At 44.1% G+C, this 20,166-nt stretch overlaps 1 protein-coding gene across 4 annotated transcripts in view; it reads right to left on the reverse strand.

The window, feature by feature from the left end:
* Positions 1–20,166, reverse strand: part of LSAMP (limbic system associated membrane protein) — a 986,958-nt gene that overhangs the window by 11,184 nt on the left and 955,608 nt on the right. For 3 of the 4 annotated variants that reach the window (XM_079305982.1, XM_079305983.1, XM_079305981.1), the window contains 3 exons: positions 17,852–17,986; positions 14,036–14,156; positions 12,950–13,098 (listed from right to left, as the gene is read on the reverse strand). In XM_079305982.1, coding sequence (XP_079162108.1) covers positions 12,950–13,098; positions 14,036–14,156; positions 17,852–17,986 — 405 coding nt within the window. Of the gene's footprint in view, positions 1–6,780; positions 6,817–12,949; positions 13,099–14,035; positions 14,157–17,851; positions 17,987–20,166 lie in introns of all 4 variants that reach the window. The other variant, XM_079305984.1, reaches the window with a different exon arrangement.

Genomic DNA, 20,166 nt, shown 5'->3' on the forward strand with positions numbered 1-20,166 from the left:
CAGTGTCTCAATAGAGGACAAACAGCACAGCTCCCCTCACCCAGAGCACACGCCACCCTAGGAAGCAGGTTTGCTAATTGGAGGCTCTGGAATCTCTTGAAAAATTAATATTTTCATCAGTTTCATGTCTGTCTGTTTACCCACTTAATCCCTGCTATGGTTTTCTACAAGCTTTACTGGATATATGTCATGGGAAAAATTTGAGTGGCTGCAGCCAGAAATTAAGAGGCAGGGAACATATGTAGGTGTGACTGGAGCAGAAAAAGAATGAAATTGGGGTGGAGAGTGGCCACTGTGCTTGAGGTTACTCTGGTACTGAAATCCAGTCCTACCTCTGCCCTCCCTATCTTTCTCTAGTATCTGCAGAGGAGTGTCCTCCCAGCCCATCCTTGAGGTTTTCTTAGGGATTTCACTCTCAGTAATTCAGTGAATTAGAGTTGTCATGACAGTCAAGCTGGGTCCTTGCACTGTTGTATGTCTCTAAAGTGTGGGGTCTAAGGAAATACTACCATGTGTATCAAAATATGGAAGTGTCTGTGTGTGTACAGTTCCAGAGTAAGACTCCTGGTCATTTCAACACTCTAACAGTGCAAGCATGACTTTAATACCTGGCCCAGGCCTAGGAAAAGCCAGAGCAGGAAGCCATTGTAGCTTCTCACAGTCCATTCTCAGACCACATTAAAAAGAGAAAGTATCAATAGCTTATACAGGCTGCTGAGCAGGCCTTCAGCCAGATGAACTGGAGCATTGGGAAAGATGCAGGAAGCTAATCCTGCTCCTCATGAGATGTTCTCGGGTGCCTGGAGGTTGTCAGTGCCTGTGGGTTGTGACTCTGGGCCCGGGTGTGCATGTGGCTGGGCAGTGTCCCCAGGGTCAGTGTGCCTGTGTAGCCTCAACAGGCATGGCAGGGCTGCCTGACCAGACTCTGCTGAAGCTGTGCTGCTCAGCACATCCTTCTCCAGGGCCTGATCCCCTGCTCCCACCGTGCACCCACTCCCCAGGCTCTGGGGGACATGTTGGTGATGCTGGGGAAGGATCACACTGCTCCCTGCTCACCTTGCCTCTCCCTTTTGCAGGCGAGCTCTGCTCGAAGACCTGCTCACCCATGGCAGGGAAGCCTTCCAGGAGCTCTTTGCCTTTTTCTGCAAGCCTGATTTCTTTGGAATGGTTGTTTTTTTTTTCCCCCCATGCACACCCTCCCTCCCTCCCAAATCCCTCCCAAATCCCACACCTCCCTTCTCCTTGCTGGTTGTTTTTGTTTTTAGAGAGAGCACTTAGACAGCTGTATTAATCATGCAAGCCCAGCCATGTGTAATGTGCTTTATCAACAGCAGAGCAGACACTGAATGGCAACCGGTTCACAAGTGGGCCCAGTGCACTGCCTGAGCTGGGAAGATAAACCTGCTTCCCAAAACCAACTTACCGTCATGGGTTAGTGAATGGAGAGGCTGTTCACTTGGGACAATAACCAGAGGGGAGGCCAGCTTGTTAGGCAAATTCTTGAGTGGTTTACACTGGAAATGGAAGGGCGAAGAGGAGAAGGAGGAGGAGGAAGGTGAAAATTACTCTTTGGTCATTTTCTCACAGGGGTTGAAGGAGTTTTTGTGTGTGTGTAAGGATTAAATCAAGACAGCAGTGGCAGTTCTTCATCCTCCTCCTTGCTGCCCTCTGCAGTTTCAGTCAGCCAGTCAACACAAGAAACAGAGAACAAGAGGGAGAGAGCAAGGATTTAACTACACCTGCTGTGCAGTGGGGATGGGTTATCTTCAACGTCTCTAAAGGAGGAAGGTTCAGTTGGTGACTTCAGCTCATCTAACATACAGATGTATCAGACTATGAGTGTCCTCTGGGCTGGGGATATCTGGCTCAGGAGGGTTAGAGCCTGCCCCAGCTCTGTTCTGCAGGGTACTCTGTTCATGCTGCAACACTATCACTCTGTCTATCAGACAACTGATTTTCCATGGCAGTCACTTTTCCATGGGTTTGTTTCTGATCTCTGCAGTGCAGTTATTCCCCACTGGACCCACCCAAGCTCCACTCTCCCACCTGACTGCTGTGGCCTGACCTCTGTTCTGCAGGACTGTTCTGCATGCATGCAAAACCACACCGGTGACTGCACAGACCTTGAAACGTCTTCCTTATCCACTGCAAGGGCTCAGCTTGGAGGAATATCTTTTTGGGACTTCCTGTCTCAGTTCCTACCCACTGCTGCTGATCTTCTTTACTCACTGGATTCTCCACAGCACTGTACTATGTAAATAATATACAACCCACAGCTTATTTTTTAATAAATCAATGTACATTAATGAACAAAAAGTACAGAAACAGATCAGGCAGTAAAGCCATTTCTCTTTCTTTCCCCCAGTGTCTCTATTTTTTCTCTAAGAAAGCTTGTGGTTTTTTGGTTTTTGTTTTTTTTTGTTTTGTTTTCTTTTTGGGGGGAGGGGTGGGAAGAAGCAGATTGGCTTTTAATTTTTTTTAAGCAATCTCAACAACAGAAGCTGTCTGTTGCTATTCAGCAAAACCCACCAAGCAATGCTGGTAGCTTGGCATAAATTCTTGGCATGTCTCTTTTCCCTAAGATGCTGTTTTTGTCTACATCCATACTCCCTCCTTTTGGAAGACAGTATCATCACCTCTGACTTTGGTATTACTCACTTTAAATCACACTGCCAAAATAAGATTCAGTGCCATCCCTTGCCTTGTACCTATGAAATAGCAGGAAGCAATTACTGTGATGCTGGCTGCCTGCCCTCGCCCTGCCTTGTCCTCCCTGCTCCCTTGGCCTGAAGGCCAGTGCCAGCCCTCAGTGCTGCAGCCCTGGCAGGGACTGGCACTGACCCTGAGCAGCAAGAGAAGCTTGGTCTGCCTGAGCATCCACCCTGCAGGGCCAATCCCTTCTGCACTCACCAAATGGACACTGAGCTCTTTGGAAAGTCTGGGTGGATAGCACCCCTGGGAAGCAAGGAGATCCATGAGTTGTGCTTCCCAGCCAGGGCCATGGGCGTGATCAGCTGTCAGTGCCCAGGGCTCAGGCAGCTTTCAGGGAAGTGAGGCATGCCCTGAGCAGCCAGCCACTCATCACTGTGGAGTGACCAGTACAGCTGAACCATGTCCCTTGACCACTTTAGGATTTATGGCAGACTTGACATGGCTCTAAATACACCCTCATGTGCTTAATCCCTATGGTAATTTTTTTTCCCCCTGGTCATTATTTTTCTCCATTTCTCTGTTGGGATCACAAAAAGGTAAGATTGTGTATTTTGGTCTGTCTGTACTAAGGGCTTCCACTGGCAGAACTGGCAGGGTCATGCACTACAGAAAGCAAAAGGGAAGCAGAGATGGGTGGGAGGTGACCACTGCAACAGAGAAACTCTCTTCTGCACAGCTAGGACACCCAGAGAGAGGAAAGAGGACTGAGAGGGTATGAGAAAGCAAGCTGCTCTCTGTTTCCCACTCTGGCCATCAGACCCAAATGAACATCTCTTTTCTCCCTTCCCCCAGCTCCCACCCACCTGATGAAGGCATTAGTGACAGTACAGGCTACACAGGCTACAGCTAAATGGAGACTATCTACAATCTACAGTCACACAGGGTCATTCTCCGATCAGTGCACATTTTGGCAGAAAGGCAGGACTCATTCTCCTTTTCCCTCCCACTCTGCTAATTACTAACACACTACTGCTTTAAATCTTGCATCAACCTATTGACAGCCATGACTTTGTCTGATCAGGCTCCAAGACTGACACACCTGTTGCCCTCTGGGCAGCTGTGGATGTGCTGCTTCATGAAACATCACATCCCCTTTGCAAAGCTCCCAGGGCATCAAGGAACCACACTGAGAAAGCCCCTACTTAACCTTTGAAAAGCTCTCATCACAAAACTCCTGTGAGGAAGGCTCACAGATTTTGAAGCCCATAAGTCTGGGTAAGCCATTCTGATGTGGACACTAGGTGCTAATCAAAGGGAAAGAGGTCATGTTCAAAGGGCTGAGGACAAAGGAAAATGAAGGACAAAAATGGAGCTAGTGCCAGGCAATTGAGACAGGTCCCTTTGAGGTTAAATAGTGGCCACACTTGCCCTTCCATTGGCAGATGTGGTGTGGAATGAACAAATTCTCTTTTTCCAGAAGAAGAATCCTTTTGAAAAGGCACCTGATGATGCAATAAGGCCCCTGCTTGGTGACAGCCCATTATAACATGATGTTACAATGCAGACAGAAAGATGTGATGATGTGGCATCATCCCAGAAGACATTTCAAGGCATTTTGAGTGCCTGGCTGCAAAATCAGGAGGGCTGGAAAATTTATCAAGGACAACTCAGCTGAGAGCTGAATCAGCTGGGCTCCATCAGCATTTAAGGAAAGTGTCTCATCAAATTCAAGTCCCATTTGTTTAGTTGAATGGGCTGCTTCTGAGTCTCCAGCCTGCCTGAAAGCAAGATGTTTCCACAGCAGCTACCTAATGATAGCAATGCTTAGCAGGGTTACAGCTCTCTTCATCTCAAATCACCTTCCTTTTAAATTAATGCTCAAAACCCCACAGGACAGGGAAGTGTTACTGAGGATTAATAGAAATGAAAATTGAGGGAGAAAGAAGAAGAAGGCTGTGATTCTGGTCATTGAGGAATGGCTTAACTGAGGGCTGAGGACTACATTTTAGAACATCAACTCATAGGAATAAAAAGGTCTAACAAAATTTTATGTCCATGGTTTCTTTGACGGTGAGCAGCAAAGTAAAAGCACCATGTGAAAAAGCATATGTGAAAAGCACCAGCATCTGCGCTGAAGGCCCTCAATGGAGAAGCTGGTATGTCTTTCAGAAAACAAGAGAGGCCCAGAGTATTTAAACTCTGCTTTTCCCCTCTGCAAAATCCTCTTGGCATGTTCTGGGTCACTGGAGATACACCAGCATTTGGCACCACAAATTCCTGGGGACTCCTCACAGGAGTGATGGCACACCAGGATATCCTTCAACATGATCTCAGGAGACTGGGGAGCAGTAAAAATATAACAGCTTCAGAGATGGAGGGGAAAGTGTTTTAAAGGATCAACTAAAGCTGTGCAGGATGGCCTTGGCAAGTTGATTAGGAGGTGTATCTGTAATGGGAATCCTGGCCTTGCTCACTTGCAGATTTTGCTTTATCATTTAGCTTAATGGGCTCTTAATTCAAAACCAGCTGTAAACAGGGCTGGCTATGAAAAAAATTAACACTGCCTGCCTGTGGAATTTAAGGATATATAATAAAAATAATCATAAAACCAAAGAGCCCTGGGTTTTTCATCAGACAAAAGTATTTGTCATTGAAAATTCTGCTTGAAAAAAAAGAACACCTAAAACTGGAAAACTCCTCAAAACCCTGCATCCAAAACAGCCTCAGCAACTTTAATTTCATATCCAAGCACAAGTTTAATTTGCAATACATAAGATAATGGTGTTTAATTGGATTTATATTTCCAAGGAGGTTCCCAATGGCCTACTTTACTCCTTTTCTCAGCTCCTTGAATGTTATTTACAAATCACTCCCTGGGATTTAATTTTAATGGTAGCTTGATTTCTACCTCCCCCCTCCTTTTTTTTTTTTTGTTGTTGTTAGGTACTTTTCTTAAATCGTATTTGTGGATTTGCCTTTTAAATAGGCAATTGTGACTACATCCTGAGCCTGAATAAGTTGCCAAAAGCAGAGTTTGATTTGAAAACAGCAGAGTAGTTAAACGGAGCATGTATAACACCCAGCATTTATTGCTCTTTTCATGGGAGTACCTGCAGGTGCTTTGTTCAAGCAGGTGCTCTTTTGCAAAACAACATGGGTTCCTAACAACACTTTATTCCAAAGCTCTGTGCAGACATTAACAATTTAGGTCTCTGAGCAACCCATAAGTTGAGTGCACTATCCTCATATGGCAGTAAAACAAAGATACTGAGGAACTGTAGGCCAAGATTTTTTCAGTGAACACAGGGACTTGCTGCCTTATTGTTGATTTAGTTTCAGATATCACTTTCAAAGTCTGTAGCCTGCTTTTGGGACATGCCTGGTCTCTGTGCTTTTTCAGAATGAAAACATCACAACCAAGCCCCAGATCTCATGGATGTTGGGACCATGCTGTCTGCACACAAGGCAGGAGTGGGCAACACAGAGACAGAAAAAACACCTGGACACTGTTTTGCCTTCTTCCCTTTTGAAATAAAGCAGACAGTAACACCTCACCATGTGTCTCTTTTTATGCTTTCTGCCTCAGATGCAGGACTATGTGATGGGAAGACTTGTAAAGGTGTGACAAAAGCATTAGAAAACAAAGTGTTTCACTGTGGATGATAGGATGCTCAACTAGAGTGAAAAAAACCTTTTGGCAGTGTTTTAATTTTTAGTTTTCCACTTGTTCCTTGCACTGTCTCTGCAAAATTTTAGGTCTGCTTATGCTTTTGATCCAAATCTGAACAAGTGGGCAAAGAGAGCTTAGGATGGGAATGTGTTTTAGAAATAGGTCTGCAGGGAGATGATTGAACCTCACTAAAGACAGTCCACACCTGGGTGACAGCTCAATGCCATGGCTCAAAGCTTGGTTAAAGGTTAATGCTGTTCAGTTGATTGGTTTTTTTGAAGAGGGAGGGGACAAAGAGAAGCATGAAGAAGGTGAGAAGACAAAATGACATGTAAATGAGAAGGGAAAATCCTTATTTTCCTGCATTTCTGAGCTGTTTTGCCTAGCTCTGAGCATTTATCAGAATGACGGAGAATGACCCGGCTAAAGAGCTACTCCAACATAAAACATATACTGACCTGGAAAAGGATTGGGGAGTGTGGGTAAAACTCGTTCTAAGGGGGGAAAAAAAACAATAAGCAACATGCAGGAGAAAAGGATAAGCCACTTTTCACACCAAGCAAGCAGCAGATACAAACCTGATGGAGTTGTCCATCCCCAAAATAAATGAACTAGAGTAGGTTTCATATGAAGAACATTTTGCTAGCAACATGCCTGATACACATCAACATCCCCTGGGACGGGGAGTCAGAGAGAAATGATTTGAAAAACTAAACAAATTATAGCCAAACAGCAAGCACCTGCAGTGAAGGTAATTGGAGCTGATGGTCCATATCATCCCTCTGACTTTCAAGTCTACTCATGTCACCACTTCACAGCTTCTCTTAGCTACACCTCTGTCTGCAGGCTAGTCTTGGCAGAGAGGTGAGTTGTGGAACTGCTCCATGAGTAGTTGTTGCCTCCCCAGAGCCTTCTCCACAATGGATTTCTTACCAATGACAGTTCCCTTGAGGATCTGTGCATGGGAGCAGTCACCCTGGCAAATCCTTGAGGACACTCTGCTTCTTCAGAGTTTTTGTCCTCTGAGAGGGACAGAGTTTTTGCAGACTCATCATCTTCCAGTTGTATGCAGAGCCTGCTGTCTTGTTCACAGGGTTTTTATAATGTGTCCTCGTTATACATCCCAGCAGGACTTTGATATACGTCACTGCTGGCTTCATGGTTTGCTTCTTCCACAAAGGATCCCAAAAGAATTGCACAGACACTGAGTGAAACCAGAATCAGAGACCTCAGTCTGAGGCTAACAGTAGTGTAAATTCTGCTTCACAGATGGCAGGTGATATGCAGGTGATGCATAGAGCAAGGAAGCAATTTGCCCACGGTCAAATGCTGAACTGTTGGCAGAGGCAGACACAAACCCAAGAATTCAAGGTCCCTGGGCTTGATTATTATCACTGGGTCTCCTTTCTTTGCCTTCAGAGCTTGCTGGATGCCTTGTACTGACTGAGACAAGCTCCTGCCCATGCACTGATCCATAGGTAGACATTTAGCTGCAACAGCTGGTAGGCCTGGGGCACTGGCTTACCTGCTAAGACCACTGCTGATGGACAAAGAGCTTGGCAGCATAAATCAGCAGCCCACTATTATTCTCTGATCATCTAGGCCCAGCTATTTGGAGGCCAATGCTCTTTCTACAGTGTCCTGGGTGCAAGGAGTGAGTTTCTGTCTCACTGGAGCTCATGAGGATTGAGCCCATCCCTATGACACTGGCAGAACTCCTGCCCTCATGGTGGTAATGGAGCTGTTTGAATCCACAGCAGGCTCAGGGGAGATCAAATACAAGTCTAGCTTGGATCTCTGTGTTTATGTAGCAACAGGGGACTATTGTTCTGCGAAAGCAGGCTGTTTGTGCTGACAACACTTCCTTGTTATTTAGTTTGGTTAAATAACTCAACTCCCCTTTACCTTCTTCCTGCACAGCAGGCTGCAGGCTGCACAGCATAAGCAGTTAAAGCAAAGCACTGTGGCCTCATTATCATGCTGCTTTCTATTCAAGGACTCTGTCTCTGTTCCCCTCTCCCACTGTGTGCTGCTTTTACTGCTCCACCCTGGCTCATTAGCAGTGTCTCAGCCTTGCCCCCTCTGACTGTCAGTCCAAACCACTTTCCTCCTGCTGGGTCTCCCCGTTATTGAAAGACTTGAGGAAAACAGGGGGTGTGCACTAAGACACTGAGAGGGATTTTGAACACAGCTAAGGTTCCAAACCCCAGCACCACCACTGTAACCAAACGCTCAGGCACCATGAAACGTGGGCAGAGTGGAAGGAGGCGTGTCAGAGGTGTGTCCAGATGCTAACGAGTTAGAGGCTAATGCCAGCTTTTAGGAATGTGCCTTGCTGAAACCAAAACTGCTGGGCTCCACCTGAAGTTGAGTTGGCACTGTCTTGCCAGCTTCTGCTCACCTCTGTGCCTGCCAGTTCCCAAAGGGAGATGGATGCAGCAGGGGACCTCCTTATGTGGCAGTCTCCTATAACTGAGCCAGCAGGTCTGTATTTGGATGTGCAGCACTGTGCTGCTGTCTCCTGTTTCAGCCAGCAGGAGGCAGAAGGCAACTAATTTGGAAAATCTTTTCTTTCTTTTCTCTGCTTTGCTAGAATGTGCCAGGTGCTGCACCTGCTTCTGTGTGCCTGTGGACGGGTGTGTGGGTTTCCTTCTACATCACAGAGGTGCATGCCTAAGAATACATACTCACCTGCACATAAACCTATGTATTTGTGTTCCTCCAGAAAATGTGTATCTGCTATGCGTATATATATATGTCTGTGTGTGTGTGTATACACGTCTGTGTAGCCTGTGTTAAGATACAAATTGTGACTTTCACTCATAATGCTTTTTATAATACTTGTAGGGGAGTGAAATAAAAAGAAAACATGTTCCCTACCTCCTAATACACTTGGAGAAGAACCTTTTTGCTTCAGTCGTGTCACTACTTTCCACCTCTGTTGCTCTGGGATGGCAGCCTTGGCTTTGCCTCTCTGTCAGGTAATTTTCACAGAGATGTGTATTACTGCCCCTTTTTTGTGGTTAAGAGTTACAAATCTTGCTCCCAGGCTCTGCAGGGCTGAATCAACCCACTGGCTCACCAGTGCTGCCAAACATGGTCCTGCCTCCCAACTCCTCATACCCACAGATGTGTGATAGAGCTGAATGGGCTTTGGTGCCTGTTGAGCCCAGCCATGAACTAGTTCTGCTCAGTACAACAAAAGAAAACATTTGGAGCATTTTAGGGAGATGAGCAGTAAAGCTCATTTTCCTATTCACTGGTTTAGCAGGTTGGACTGGCTCAGTGGGTTGTCCATTGAGTGACAGAATAAGGGAAACAACAAACCACATGGCAGAGAGCAGGATGAGCAAAAGCACTGGGGAGCAAGGAATATCAGCAAGCTGTTAGATCAGTTGTATCATCAAACTGTACCTGAATACCCTCTATACAAACATACTCCAGAGCTGGAGGCAGTTTCATGGGTAAGTTAAACCTTGGTAGGGCCATATTTATGTTGTAAACTCATTCTCCAGGAGTGAGTGGTATAAATCTCTCCTCTACAGAAGACAATCCTGCTGCTACATCCTTTAAGAAGCTCACTAGCTATCTATTCATACAGCTCACGGAAGCTGCTTTTGTATTTTAATGCATCTTCCATCTATGACATTGGCATCTAAGGCAGTCAGTCTCTCTGAGAGTTTTTCAGTGCTGACTGAGATTTCATGAAATGGTAGTCACCAATTTTTTTCTATTGCTAAACTGTTCTTTCACATCATTTTGCTTGCTCCCTCTCTGCCCTCCACCTCGGGCAAAGCTGTCAGTATCTCATTATTAACTCTCTGATTGTTTCTTCACTCCTTGCTCCATTCTTTTTTTGTGCTGCAATGGGACACTGAGGAACTATCGCTCTACTTACCTCCCCAGTGGGATGTTGCTCTACAGTGAGCTTGTTCTCTGTTTAAAAAGAAAATAAGATCTCTGATTCTAGGGATGAAAAACAGTCTCAAGTATCTAAGTATCTGCTGTACCTTGCAAAAACTTGGCACTGCTTTATTTTTCTGTCTGAGTGTGTGGCTGGGAATGTGCATTACCTGTTATTTCAGCTACTGTGTGATCACTACAGCATTTCTTTCATCTGGGCTTGTAGGTTTTTTTCAGCAGCTTTCTTTATCTTTATGAAGCTGGATTCCCTTAACTCATTTCCCCCCTGATTTCTTCACCTTCAAAATACCAGCTGTAGTCTGCCTGAATTTATTTTTTTCTTTCTCTTTCTTTCTTCCACACTAACTAGAAGAACAGAGATTTCCTGAAACAATATGAAGCAATTTCACAGTGAAAAAGTAGGGATTAACCAAGCAACAAAAACAAGTTAGAAAGACTTCACTGAAAGTCATCAAATCTCTCTCAGCTCCTGCACCTCCATTCTCCTGGCTCTTATGAAGTTCTCTAGTGTCCTCCAGTAAAAACAGGCCTTGAATTTTTTTAAAAATGATAAAATCCGACAATAAGAAGGAAAGAAGGGAAGGAAGGAAGAAAAAGAAAGAGAAAGAAAGAAAGAAAAGAAAGAAAGAAAGAAAGAAAGAAAGAAAGAAAGAAAGAAAGAAAGAAAGAAAGAAAGAAAGAAAGAAAGAAAAGAAAGAAAGAAAGAAAGAAAGAAAGAAAGAAAGGAAAGAAAGAAAAGAAAGAAAGAAAAGAAAGAAAGAAAAGAAAGAAAAGAAAGAAAGAAAGAAAGAAAGAAAGAAAGAAAGAAAGAAAGAAAGAAAGAAAGAAAGAAAGAAAGAAAGAAAGAAAGAAAGAAAGAAAGAAAGAAAGAAAGAAAGAAAGAAAGTGTTCTTCATACACATCAAATGGGGGCTAAAATAGGATCCTCACTTCAAGAGTTGCCACATTTCCTCCTGGAACAGTTAATAGCAACTTTTCAAGGTTTCTCTGGGTCTCTCACAGGTTATGACACTCATTTTATGACCATGGATAAACCACTTCTTCACTCTGTACCTTAACTTCCTACTACAAAATGGTGCTGACAACACTCACCCATTTTTAAGTGACTTGTGATATTAAAATATTCATTGCTAGCAAATCCTTTGAGATCCTTTGAGGTGAAGTTCTGAAGTCATGCAAAATGCTTCTCTAGCAAAACTAACCCCCCAGCTAAAATCATATGTGCATATATACATCATTGAATTACATCTTATATTTTGTTTCAGTGATGAATTTCAGTTCATTTGTGTAACAGGAACCAACAGAGAGGGCCAAATTTAGAATTCAGTCACAAATAATAGATTCTAAACTTAGAATTATATTAATATCAGCAAGAACAAATCTGGAGTATTTGAAAATTGTGTTCCAGATTGCTGCCTGAGGATTTTTTTTTAAATCTCATGACAGTCACAAGAACAGGGTGAAAAGACTTTCAAAGCAGAAATTTGCTTTGTGTGCTGCAATGCTACAGGAAATCAAATATATGTTCCTTTATGATAATATCTATTCTTTAGAAAATAGCTGCCACAAAATATACCCAAATTTGCAAAAATTCAAACTGCCATGAAATAAGTCCAAAGGTGGTAAACAAAGAATGCCCATGGATTTATCCTTTTGCACTACATCTGTTAAAAATAACCAAATAATGACTTTGTTTTTTTAGTCAGAGCAGAAACTAGACTAAACTGCATCCCATACTGACTGCTTTACACAGCTTATTTTTTTTTCTGTTTAAAAGGACATACAGGTCACGACATGAGAGTTTTAATTCAGTTTGGGACTGTCACGGGAACACTGCCATCAGTCACTTTTGTGTCTACGTGTCCATTTATTTAAGTCATTTTGCTGCAGTGTATCTCTGATGCCAATAACATGTGGGCCAAGTCAAACCCAAGTTTTAGACCTGGAATTGGTAACTGCATTTTAAATACACCACAGTTTTTATGTGCATGTAGATGGTAGGTGAGGGGCAGGGGCTCTGTTTAGGATCAGGTTTGAATCAGCTGCAAAATTCAGAACCAGCAGGTAACTGCTCTAGAGCTTGGTCTAGTCCCAGCTTCTGTCTCTTTATACTTAGTAAGACAAACTCAGTACCTGAAAGCTAGCAGAATGAGATGCAAGGAACCTTATTCCATATTTCATCTGTTGATTACCTTTTCCCCCATGGTCCCTGTGGTATATCCCTTTAAAATCATTCTGTCTTTTCTCATTTCTATCCCTTCCAATTTCAAACCAATTTCTCTTTTTCTTGAGTGTCTTGTTCTCCTCAGGCTCAGTGGCTAGCTCTCTCCATCTCCCTGAATTACTTGTCATTTCTCACCTGTCATGGATCCTCCAAGCCCTGGCCTTCTGTCTACTTATTAAAGGGGCTGTCAGTCTAAAGTGTTTTTTGTTTCCAGCTTTAAAACAAACACATTTTTATTACTTTAACAGAATCTGTCTTCAGCAAAGCCAGTCAATCAAAGTGCTTGACTGCAAGCCTTTTGATTTGGCTCTGTTTGTGTTTCAAGGCAAGTGCGAACACGTAGGAATCCGAAGCGGAGTGCTGGAAGCCAGGTCATGGCTTCAGGTCTGAGGGGACTGGATTGTCAAGCAGATGCCTTCCTGAGTTTTGACCACCATGTGTCTTTGTGAGAGCCTCCCTTCCCCCTGTCCTGTACTTACTGTAAAGGTATAGGCTGGCATTTGTGACTCCCAGCTTGTTGGCAGCCACACAGGTGTAGTTCCCATAGTGTTCCTCAGTGACATTGGCCACCATCAGCAGAGACTGACTTCCCGTGCTCTTTATCTCCAGACCATTGGCGCTGTTTATCCTGGGAAGAAAGGAGAAGAGGTGGATAGAGCAATGAGAGCTGTGTACTGGGAAGGAAATCTCTCCCCAGCACACAGCAAATTCAGCCCAGCTGGCAGGTAAGGACAGAGGGAAATAGGGAGGGGATGTGAGAGGAAAGAGAGCAAAGAAGACTGGAAGATGGATGGAAAACAGGAGGAGGTAGGGGAAAGAAAGTTTAGTGGGATTAAATGCCACTGGTAAAGCAGTGGAGAACCAAGGAAAAACAAGAGAAAGGGAGGAAGCATTAACCCAGCACCGAGTCACACTGGAAATGAACACATAATGGTCAGCTGAAGGCTACTCTGTCCCTGAACCACATATTCTTAGTGAAACACTGATTCACAATAAATGCCTATACCCATATTGAGTCATCCCTGGACCTGGGCACCCTGTTCAGGGCTGGCTACCCTAAAATGTACAGGAATAACACAACCTTCTTAATGCCAGGTAAATGTTCAGGTAGAAAAGACAGATCCTTCTTCTCTTCTCATTTATTCTCATATGCAAGTCTGAGAGACTCAGGTCATACAGGTGGGGAAATCTCATACCTCAGCAGCTCCTTTCTCTAGAAGAATGCACATGGAGCAGCATTATCTAATTGAAGACTTATACTACCTACTTCTTGGTCTGTATCATGGGTTACTTAACACATGAACATTGTGTTAATTGAGCATTGGCCCATAATTGACTTCAAGGGAAGAGCTCCACCCCCTGTACTTCCTTCAGCATCTCCAAAGTGCAGAGGGGAATTGCCTCCTCCAGCCATGACCATGCTGGCTCTGCCAAGCCCGATGGGACATTGCTACTCAAACAATTGTAAGGAGCAATTTGTTTGAGAGGAGCTGGGCAGGATGACAGGAACCTCTATTCAATGGACCAAAAAAGAGAGGAGGGAAGAGACAAGCTAAAGGCCTTACCTGGTATCATCTCTGTACCACTCGAAATCGGGCGTGGGCACTGCTGATGCCTCGCACCGCAGTAAGGCTTGTCGTCCCGTGGCTGCTTCATTGCTCTTGGACTCTGTGATGGTGGGAGGGTCTGCAGGAAGGAAACACATGGTCAATTCACACACTTCCAGGTGGAACAAAACAGTGAAACTTTGTCAGAGCTGCCTGCCTCATGCAAACTGAGCTACTGGAGGCGCATGGCAGCTGTTTGCTGTGGCCCTTATTCCCCCTGCTCCTCTGCAGAACCCTGCTCTTTGAACTCTCGCTGATATACAACATTAGCAGCACTCCTTACACATGCTTCTCTTCAGCACTGCTGAATAAAGTTCTGTCATAAATGCATAGGCATACACAGGCAAAGTTAAGGTTAATGATGGATTTCTGCAATTTATGTATATTTACCTACGGATCTGTAGTTCACATGGGCTTATCAGAGAGAAGATGAGAGAAAGACTTCATCAAGGGTAAAGGAAGACAGCAAAAGTAAAGGAATAAAAAAGGAACTTAACACTAGCATGAAAATTATATTCCACATAAACTCTTTGCCTAATGCCCAAAAGTGTAATAAGAAAGGACTGAGGCAGCATGTATGAAACAGAAATATATTAATGTCTTAAAACAGAATAACTTTAGCAGAAGCTGTGGGTGGAACTCTGAGAGCCAGTGTTGAGACACTTCCCTTAAGTGTCCAAGGTGACAATTTTGATCAAACCTTCCTGGACATTGTGCTTTGTTACAAACTCCAGAAGAGCTAGCTTGTGAGTGCTCTGCCTAAAGTTTTCCCTCAGCCCAGCACAGTGCTCCCCCCTCTGCTTACTTTGAAGTCTGAGCATTGTGCCATGGGCAAACCAAACTTGGAAAATATATTGGTGTGCTCTGCTGGAGCTTGGTCTCAGTACTGGCTGGAAACCAGATAGGGCAGGCACTGGCATCTTCAATCCCAGCCCCATGTTCAAAATATTAAGTGATAAGCTTTACATCTTGAAAGGCAGAATTATTTCCACCTGGCTGCTGAGAGGGATCAGCCTTGTCTCTCTTTACTAATACTTGCATACCCTGAGATTACAGGGCTGCGACTTAGACAGGTACTTTTCTGAGACTCAAGTTACCATGAAACACACTCTGCCATCCCAGAACTGAGAGGCCAAAAGAAAAAAAAAAAGCAGCAAAATGGATTGTGTCAGTCAAAGAAAAAAATAATTCTGTCTGGAGGATGTAGAGATGGAAATTTGTTTGTGAACACATTAGCCATCTCAATACGATCCCTTCCCTGACCTTAATCGGGATTTTATGCAGGGCTTTAGGGATATTGCAGTGCTCCCTCTAACATCATAAATATTAATGAGTTTACATAAATAGGATCCTACATTCAAAGGCTGTGGGTTCATGTAAATATTTTAATTTGAAAAGGAGGAGGGATAATAAAAGGATAGTGGAGGTGATTTTTTAACCATTCTTACTTGATTTTTTGGTTTGAGCAGTATATCTTCTTGCTGTCTACAGTGAGACAAACCTTTCCATTTCATGAATCTAGTACAAGAGGTGAGTCACAGAATGAATAGGCACCTTTCCATGGTCCTAGAAAATGATCCCAGCAAGTATCTGCTTCCCAGCCAGCTTCCAGGGAGCCCCTTGCTCTGAGCAGCCCCTATATTCCCCACTGGTGAATAGTGCAGTGCCCTCCTGCGAGAAGGGGCAGCTGGCAGTCCCAAACAAACCCGCCTATTGCACCTGGAAGGCACCTGCTCTGTGTGTGGCCATTTGCTGCCTGGGAAGCTAGGAGTGGGTTCCCTTTGGCTGTTTTCCCACTCTCCCCAGGCCTCAGTTTCCCCGTCTGTGACACACAAGGGCAATTACTTGGGAAGCCTGAAGGTGGTAGTGTGAGACCAAAGCAAACTGAGATGCTCTCTCTTGCAGTCTGAGCTGACGGTGCTCCACAGCAAATGGATAAGAAAATGCCAGGAAGCTCCTGAGGTTGGAATGGCTCCATTTTTCAAATTTACTGTGGTTTTCCCACTTTCTGCTGCTTGTTGTGTTGTTTAACAAAGCAGGATGGGAAAAGATGTATGCAAATAGCTAGTTTTCATTCCCCTAATAAGACATTTTTTCCCTGCATGGTCCTCATAGTCTCTTAGATTTAGTTCTCTTTTTGCAAAAGCAAAAATCTGTCCTTGAGGAATTTTAAGCTGCTTACATTACAAATTGCACCACATATTAATATCACTTTTCATATTTTCCAACAGTTAAAATGTTTAAGATCTTACCATGGCATACTTATGTGTTGAAACTAAATAAAAATCAAACATTCTGACTTTATACAAACAATCTGTTTCAAACACGTTAAAGCACAATTGAAATTATGTTTCAGAGAAATGTTTGAAATTATTAATTGGTTCTCATGGAAAATTTCCAGTTTACAAATTCAGCTGTTTTTGACACTTTTATACTTTCAGTGCAGAAAATCTGCTACTACAGTTCATACTAATGCCAAATTTGGCACATGAGGAAACTGGTATTAAACCTCTGACACCCAATTTCTAAGGGAATTATAAAAAACTGTGGATTCAGAAAAGGCTGCAGGGAGACTATAACCTCGACTTCTAAGCATGACAGAAAAGTTGATCTGATGTGATGGCCCACATGGGACCAAGGGAAAAAAATGAAGAGAAAGAATGGTATTAAAGGTGCTTTAATCACTACAGTCAAATTAAGATTGGTATTGCCTGAAACACTTGATGCCATCAGCTCTCTGCCCTAACCTGCTCCCTAACAGTTGTACCTATGAATCAAAGCACTATATGCACCCAGAAATATGTCTGTAGCCATCTCCAGTTTTAATTTAAGTTAATATTCTGGTTTAAGTCTCAATTTAAACTGAAGAAGATCAGGAAAGAACATTCCTCCCATTCATCCATCCTTGCTGCACAGTTATTAGCCTCCAAGCAAGGAAACAAAGCAGGTACGTGAGGATAGCTCACTTTACACCACTCAAGTGCCAAATATAAGCCATACAAGTATGGAGGTGGACATATATACATGTAGGATTAAAGAGTAAGATCAGTTTGAAATATCTTGTGTTACTGTGAGAGGAGCATGCCAGCAGAGTGGACACCTGTCTAAGCACATATGGGATGGGATCCATGCCCCAATCCAGAGGTGTGGAAGCAAGCCACAGATTACTGTGCCTCTCGGTGCTTTTAAGGGATTGCTGTATCCTTTGGCCAAAACCCCTTTCTATATTGCACTGGTGCAAGAAGGGTCTTTTAGACAGAGTTTTAAACTAATGACCTGAAACCAGCATAGAAGTTAAGTTTTTACAACCTGTCATTAGCACATGCCTCTGCCCCGTGTCCCCTGCTGTGATGGCTGTGTAGGCACTGCTGAGATGGCTGGGTGCAGGAAGCACCTGTTTGCTCTGAGCCAGCTGAGCCCTTCCTTATCTCTCCTTGCTGCCTCGGTGAAGCTTCTCTTCACGTTACTGTTCACCCGAATATCAATGAGTGAAAACAAGGCACTGTCAGTGTTTCAGAGGGGAGAGACGGGCAGCTCACAGCTCTTCTTTCTGTCTCTCCCTCTCCGTCTCTCTGTACCACACCTCCCTCAGCCTTTCCTTACATATTACCAGGTTTAAAGCACAAACTGTACCCTGTGGCAAGTGTTTCATTGCAGATAGTTTTCTCAGATTGCATAACCCAAACCCAGAAACGTTTTTTTGTCTGTCCTGAAGTAACCCTTGCCTGTGGGCAAAGCTCTGCCGTTGCCCTGCCCCAGCTGCGATGTACTCACAGTTCACAGTGACCCGGACTTGCTTGACGTCTGCTGAGGCAACTTCGTTGGCAGCTTTGCACTCGTACTTGCCCGACTGCTCGCGTGTGATCCCCAGGATCTCCAGGTACTCCTCCTCACCTTCAAACTCTCTGCCTGGTAGGACAGAAAAATACAGAGGGGGGTTCTGTTAGGCTTTTAGATTTAGGAGATTGCTATGGAAGAACAATAACAACATGGAGTCTGCAAACAGTCATGAGCTGTTTAAAAGTTGTTTTAGAAGCCACACCAGCAAGATACCAGTATTTCATTTAATTATGGAAAACTGAAAATCTGGAAGGCAGCATACAGGTGGTACAATATATAGCACCTTACAGGCTGCTCAGGCTGAGAAGCAAAATCTCCACCCCAAAAGATCAGACTAAGTTCACTAGTTGGCTCAGTACCACCAGAGGTTAGTCACGCTGTGGTTGATGTGCTGGTTCAGGGCTAGCTGGGTCCTCAGATGTGTTGGCAGCACCCTTTTCTCCACTGCAAAACTGTGAAAAATGTCTGTCTCTCAGAGCAACCACCATCCTGAAGTGTCATTGATCAGATCCAGCTACCATTAAACACAGCCAAACGGAGAGAAACAAACTGTAATTTGATCTGCAGAGACCAATAATCATCACGCATCCCTGAGCTACTGTACATATGAAATGACACATTTGAACCAGGCTGCCTCACTTACACACTTCAGAAAACAGTGACTCGAGTGTCTGTCGGGGTTATGGATGGGGGCAGGAATCGGGGAAGGTCTGTGGATTTGCTTTTAACTCACTGTGTGACCTTGAGTGAGTCACTTCTTTGCTCTCCCTCTGTAAACTGCAGCAAATAGCCCCCCCTCTCCCAATACCTCCTGGTTAGAGCAGGGCAGTGAGGTTAACCCATGTAAAACACATTAGATTCATTGCATGAAAGTTGCCAGGGAAGCATGAAATATTAGCAATGGTATATCTACCCTATTCCTTCAGAAAGCAAAGTAAGGAACCTCCTGGAAAGAATCTGAACCACATTTTCTCCTCTCAGAGGGCTGTAAGCACTGATTTGTAGCATTGGATACTGCAAGTTCCATTTATGTTCCTGTGTATGTTTAGAGAAATCCACCCCCAACCCCAAATTTGTAAAAGATTTGATAGAAAACAAAAAACAAACAAAAAACAAACAAATGAGAAAGGTCAGATCACATTTAGGTTCCTCAGAGAGTGGTCAGATTTTCCAAAAAATGGTATTTTCTGCTCAACAGGTGCCAAACATTTCTGAAACCCTGCCCACTTCACAAAAGTGCTTACAGTTTTTGAGGGAGTTCGAATAATGCTTATTGTTCCCCTTGGTTTATGGCACTGCATGAAAGCATTGAGTCCTGTCTCTGGAGCTGAACTTCCCGTGGAGCCACCTGCAACAAATCCCACCCCAGAGGCACAGATTTGCTGCAGTGTCTTGGCCAGGTCAGCCTGGCCACACACATTGGTGATGCAAGCTGTATGCAATTCCCTTTAGTATCAGACAGGGACTTCAGAAACTTCACAATCTGCTCAGAACTCTGTCTCTTACATAATTATTTTTGTCCTTTTAAAATTTTCTTTTTCACAGGCAATTTTCAGAATCATTCTAAGGGGAAGCCACTCCCCATCACAAAGACTCAGCATGAAAACAGCAATGTACCTATTAAACTCATATAAAGACAAGGGCTTCCTCTCTCTTTCAGCAGGACTAACCAGCAGTCCCATTTTTCAACTCCTACCAGATGTTCAGGTAGTGGCAATCTCATTGCTATGTCTAAAATTCACAACTGCTTTGGCATTTGCAACCCCCAGCAGTCTGCTGCAGGACCTTTCTGCATGGCAGCAGTGTTTTGCACGAGGGAAGGAGGCAAAGTTGGCTCCTGCCACTAGGACATGGCTCTCAGTCCTCTGCACTGGGGCTGATACTGTGGATGGTCAGTGGAGAAGGAAGCAGGGTGGGAAAACAGGTGGTTTTCCTCTGCTGGAACTAATGAATTTATTGGGGAATCCTAATGCCTGTAGGAACAGGGTTAGGTGATTCACAGCACTGTGGGAAGGGACTTCAGACCCATCTAAGCCGTTCCCCAAACTCAAGGCAGGACACATGAGTCATGTCAGGGACACAGCCATCCTCTGCCCTCCAGTGGCAGAGATTCTGCAGTTGCTCCTGACAATCTGTTCCTATGCTTTGCTGTCCCTACCATTGGAGCATTTTCCTGAAGTTTGACCTGAGTCTCCCTTGCTGCAATTTAAAGCTATTACTTTTGTCTTAGCCACTACAGACAAAAAGAA

The sequence above is a fragment of the Erithacus rubecula genome, assembly GCF_903797595.1.
Source record: "Erithacus rubecula genome assembly, chromosome: 1".
Lineage (NCBI taxonomy): Eukaryota > Metazoa > Chordata > Aves > Passeriformes > Muscicapidae > Erithacus > Erithacus rubecula.